The 6,000-nt window shown below is 34.4% G+C and overlaps 1 protein-coding gene across 1 annotated transcript; it reads left to right on the top strand.

The window, feature by feature from the left end:
• Positions 1-506: 506 nt before the first annotated feature.
• On the top strand, positions 507-1,919 carry LOC107028294 (F-box/FBD/LRR-repeat protein At1g13570-like). The gene is made up of 3 exons (XM_015229322.2): positions 507-1,286; positions 1,380-1,541; positions 1,627-1,919. Exons 1-3 carry the CDS (start codon positions 507-509, stop codon positions 1,906-1,908), a joined length of 1,224 nt encoding a protein of 407 aa, XP_015084808.1. The 3' UTR covers positions 1,909-1,919.
• The last annotated feature ends 4,081 nt before the right edge of the window (positions 1,920-6,000 follow it).

Raw genomic sequence — 6,000 nt, 5'->3', positions numbered from 1 at the left:
CTCAACACAAGCAGCACACTTCCCATTAAACAAAAGCCTTAGGGGCGGAACTCCCAAAGACTTTTTAGAGCCTATTACTGCTTAATTACGATTTATGCATAATTCATATAGTAATTGGTCTGACTTACCAAAGATAGATCATGAGCCAATGCTCTAATATCAAGAACAAATTTTTACAAGATTTTTTTCTATAACCAGTAGTAGCTTCCTTATTCCCCCCCTTGCAAAAAAATTGTACGGTGTATTTGGGTGAAATATCCTTTTAAATTCATGCTTCTACCATTGTTGTATCCAATCAACATTTTCCTCATATTCTCTTCATTCATCTTTATTTTTTCTCTTCGATCTTTGAAAAATGATAAATTTCTATGAGATTGAAAATGTTGAACTAGTAGTTATATAAGACTATGTATACATTATTGAAATGTGTATTTATGAGAATTTGAATATTTCCCTTATTTCAGATCTGATTTTCTGGAGTTGTCTACAATCATGTGTATATAACTATGACGAGTACTACAATTAGCAATTTGCCCTGTAATGTCCTGGATAAAATTCTTGGGAGTTTGCCTTTGAAAGATGCAGTGAAGACTAGTATCTTGTCAAAAGATTGGAGGTACAAATGGGTAACACGTGCAGAACTTGATTTTCGTAGTGAGTTTTACACATATTTCAACGAAAACCAAGAAGCCATGAAAATCATTTACCAAGTCCTAAGACTGCATCAAGGACCAATACTAAAGTTTGCTCTCGAACGTCCTGATTTGATATGCGATCGTGATATTGATAATTGGATGCTCTTCTTGTCAAAGAAAAATGTCCAGGAACTCACCCTTCAAATATTCACAGGCAGCGAATATCATTTACCTTCTTATCTTTTCACATTTAAACAACTAAGACATCTTAGACTTGAAATGTGCTTCTTCCAACCTCCACCTAATTTTAAAGGGTTTTCAAACCTTATTAGTATTAATCTTCAACATGTCATCTTTGATCCATCAATATTCAGGAATCTGATAACCAAATGCCCATTGCTTGAAAGTTTGATGTTAACTAGGTGCACCACATTTGACATTCTTGAAATTGATGCCCCTAATCTCAAATGCTTCGACTTTCTTGGAACATCGAAGTCCATTTGCTTAAAGAATGTCCCTATGCTTAGAACCGTTGTTGTATGTCTCAATCGGATTTTTATGGATACGTCAACTTTTTCTTCTAATCTTACAAAGTTCTTCCATTTCGTGCCTTCCCTGGAGGAACTTGAACTAGGTGGTTTATCATTAGAGGTAATGTACATTTGTGATAGTGTTACTTATGATAGTTGTTACTTATCATAACCATATGATGTATCTTTAACCAATTTTTTAACTTGCTTCTAGTACTTGACCATGGGAGGTATACCAGAGAATCCCCCTGCTGCTCTCAACAATGTCAAATCTCTATGTCTATCAGACATGTCTTTCGGAAATGTTGAGGAGGTTTCAAGTGCAGTTTACTTGATTACAAGCTGCCCTAAATTACAAGAACTTGCAATTGAATGTGTAAGCACCCTCCTACTTTCTCATAAAACTTATTGATATGGTTTCTTCATCTGAATTCGTCAAACTGTTACCAACTTTTTTGCAGGAAGCAGTAGGAATTATAATGGAGCCTGTTATACAATTCTTACGAACCAAAGCAATCTCTTGTAATGCTATGAAGCTGCTTAAAAGTGTGGAAATGCGTTATTTTATTGGTTTTGAGATGGAAATAGAATTCGTGAAGTTTATATTGGCATCTGCACCAGGACTTGAGGAAATTTTCATTTGGAGTAGTGGGCAATTTCATCGGGGTACACAGATGATGGATGAGATGAAACAATTCCATCGAAAATCACCCAACGTTAGATTCAAATTCGAAGAAATGTGAACGGATCTGGAACTGCCATGCCTTTGCTTATTGGTTTTAGGTGGTCCATAGCCACACTCAATTATTATTAATACTATTTATTTTTGTTTGTTGGTTGAACCTATATATGTAGCTCATCCTACAAATTTCAATGTTGACTTCAAAGAAATTGTGCTCAATATATTGCGTTGGTAAACTTGATTATTTTATATACTCTCTTTGGAGCTGTCTGTGTATGCTTTCTCCATCCTCCAGTTTGCTATTATTTTGGGGGGTTTAAAGGTGTCAAACAAGCCCTTTATTGAGAAAAAGATACAAAATGAAGTGGTCTTATTGAAATAACTAGAAAAATAAAGACAAAAACAGAGATGTAGACTTAGGATCCACATTAATGGCACTAAGTCTCCATTTAGGAAAGTTACAGAGTCCGCTTGACCATCTTCTTCCTCATCTTTGCCGGCAGAGCTCGGAGTTTAGGTTTCTGCTTCTTTACTCCTTTATCCTTCATATCATAAGAATCTCTATTGCTTACCTCTAATGAAACAAAGATGTGAACCTGAGATTACGGATATGTAATTCATCCATTCTTAAGAGGGCTTTGGCCTTCCCTGGCAACTCCTGGTTGCTGCTAAATTCTGTTGTATCTGCAGAACTTCTGCATGACTAAAACAATCAAAGCAAACATAGCTCATCTCTTTTCTTGAAACACATTTTGTAGGGAATTAACAAATATCGACAAAGATAGAAAAGAGAAAGATAACAAGGTTAAGTTGTATTACTTTATTGAAATAATGACTGCAATATAAATACATGAATTCATAACTTGAAAAACTAAAGAAAAGGAGTAAAATAAGATAATATTATCTCAAACAACTAATGTCTAAAATATAGCAACAAACTAGTGGTGGAAAATGGGTGGATTGGATCAAATGTGGGCGGGTTGAAAATAGATAATAATTCAACCCGCCCATATTTGATATGGCTAATAAACAGGTTGGGTAAAATACTAGTTTACCATATTTTACCCATATTTTCATGAATAAATAGTACTTTACATAAGAATTCAATATGGAGAAGATGTTTTATTCTTTTTTTAGATGAAAAATGTTGAACATGCTTCATTTAGTTTTATTGTATCATAAAAATAAAAAAAAATCTCATAACTTTTCAATATAAAATAAATTTATGTAATAAAAAGATGAAAATATTTTTAATTTTAAAGTGAATAAATATTTGCATTTTAGGACTAAAATATGCTTAATGTACTTTAAGCAATGTCAATACTAATACATGATTTGCTTATTTTGCACTATTATTGATTATCCAATATAAAATAAAATAAATAAAATATTGAGTGAGTAAAATTAGAAGCTTAACTCATTTGGCTAATTCATATTTGCCCATATTTTACCCTTTTATGGGCCAAATATGAATATCAGCCCATATATTACCTATGTGAAAGATCACTCACCCAATCCATTAAAATATGGGCGGGTTTGGCGATTCACCAAAATATGGGCTCATTTTGCCTGCACTACAACTAACTAATCAGATTCCGCCCAACACTACAACCTTATTTATCTAAACTCAACCCTACTTTTATAAGTTGTATATTGATACAATAGAAGGTAGAACTAATCTGCAGCTTTTGGGCACCACTTGTAACACTCCTCCTTGACTCATGAGAAACTCTAGGTAAGGCCTTAGTTAAAATATCAAATGAAAATCTATTTTGCAGTGCACTAAGTGTATGTCTCTATTCTTTTGCACCTCCCTTAAACGGGATTATTTTCAATTTAAATTTCAGCTTGATTATCAACAAAGATTTCAATACTCCTTTTGCTCCATGTACAAATCTGTCAGTAGCTCTTGAATCCAAAGGGCTTGTTCAAAACTGATGCAACTGCAATGTACTGTGCCTCATATGTAGATTGAGACACAATACAGTGCTTCTTTTAACATCAACAGAACATTGCAGAACGAAAACTAAAAATAGTAACCTGAAGTGTTTCTCATATCATCTGATCTACCAGCCCAAGCCCTATCTCTATCAGAATATCCAAGAAACTTAAAGTCTGATGCTTTTTTGAACATTATTCCAACATTGGCAGTACCTTTAACATATATAATCACACAAATAGCTGCAATGCATATATCTTGAAAGTAAACTCGCAACATAAAGAAAATTTGTTCTTGTTGCAGTCAAGTACATCAGCAAACCTATTAGGATCCTTTAAATTCCTTCATCAACTTTTTCAGCTCCATCTTCTTTGCAAAACTTCTCCTTTTGATTCATATGAGTTGTTGTAGACTTGCATTCTTCCATTTTGAACACTATGGGAATTTCTTAAGCTTAATTCTGCTGGCATATGAACATCTCGTGTCCTTTTTACTGAATTTCTGTCCCAAGAAAATAGAATATTATACCAAGGTCTGTCATCTCAAAAACTTCCATCATTTGATTCTTGAACAACTTGATCAAGTCCAAATTCCAACCAATAACTAGTAAGTCATATACATATGAAAGAACAATGGTTAAATCAGAATCTTCTTTTCTAATATAGAGTGTACACTCACTGAAACATTTTGGAAGCCGAAGCTCAGAAGATGAGCATCAGTTCTACATTACAAAGATCGAGGAGCTTGATTTAAGCCATACAATGCCTTCTTTAGAAGGTACACTTTGCCTTCTTTGTCTTCGATAGAAAAACCTTCAAGTTGTTCTATAAAAATTTCTTCTTCGAGGTAGACATTCAAGAAAGCTCATTTCACGTCAAGGTGGTGTCTCTTCCATCCCCATTGACCTGCTAAAGCTAACAACATAGTTATCTGTCCAAACAGGCGGGAGAAAAACTATCTGAAAAATTTACTCCAAACATTTTTGCATACCCTTTTTCAGCCATCCTAGCCTTCAACTTGTTTGTGGAACCACTGTTGAGCTTGGTTCTATATAGCCACTTAACTCCAATAGCCTTCTTGTGCAATGGTCTGTGTTGTTCTTTTGGATCAGCTTGAGCTCCTCCTGCATTGCATATCTCCATTTCTCATATTTAGTAGCCTCCATAAATGCTCCTGCATTGCATATCTCCACGTGTCTGAGGTTCCATTATCTATTCTTATCACCTGAATTATGCAACCACTCTGATTTTACACAAAATCCTTGCATTTCTTGAACACATCACCGACCATAGATTTACAGTTCAAAAAATAAATTTAAAAATATTTGATGCAATCATCAATAAAGAAAATATTTTACTTACTACATTTTAAAGATGGTGTTTCATAAGGTCTGCCTTCATCCGTGTGAATAGGTTGTAGCTTCTGCTTTGCCCTCCACGGTGGATCTTGAAAATGCATCCTTATTTTCTTCACATACTAACAAGATTCACAAGCAGGAAGGTTCTTTTCAAGGCTTGGAAGACCTCTGCTTTACCCTCCACGATGGATTCTAAAAATGCAACCTTGTTTTCTTTCCATACTAACAAGCTTTACAAGCAGGAAGGTCCTTTTCATGTCTTGAAAGACATTTTGCAAGTTGATTTTCTTTCATGAAGAGTATAGAATCATGATAAAAATTTTGTGCCATAATTATGAGTTATTTTCCAACTGGATAGGTGTTGATTGCTCCTCGTCCAAGAGGATTAAGGCAAAAGTTTTTCCTGTCGTTTTGACCTTGAACATATCCTTATTATCAGCATCCTTGATGACACATGCTTTTTTCAAGAAATACTTGCAAACCATTTTTAAGTAGTTGTCCAATACTTGGGAGGTTTTGATCAAGATCAATAGTTTCTCTTCTTGATGTTGATCTACAGAAGCCTCAACTTCTTCTTATTGTGGTTGTGACTTGCATACCCTCTACACATGGATTAGTTGACCACATTTTTTCACTTGACATCTGGTCTTCACTAACACTTTTGTTGAGAGTGGTTTGTCTTTTTGCAATAAGGGAAAGGAGGTTGACTTCCTCCCTGATTCTTGTAATTATTTATATGCCTTTGCTTGTTGATCTTTTTTCTTCCTTTGTTTGGCTCATTGTTCTTTGAATTATCTTGAAAATCACCTTCAACAAAACCTTCTTTCCTCATTATTCTACTTTGCTTTAATGTCCGC

Source organism: Solanum pennellii, chromosome 8 (genome assembly GCF_001406875.1).
Source record: "Solanum pennellii chromosome 8, SPENNV200".
Classification (NCBI taxonomy): domain Eukaryota; kingdom Viridiplantae; phylum Streptophyta; class Magnoliopsida; order Solanales; family Solanaceae; genus Solanum; species Solanum pennellii.
The sequence above is the reverse complement of the archived record's forward strand: the minus strand, read 5'-3'. Positions and strand labels throughout refer to the sequence as shown.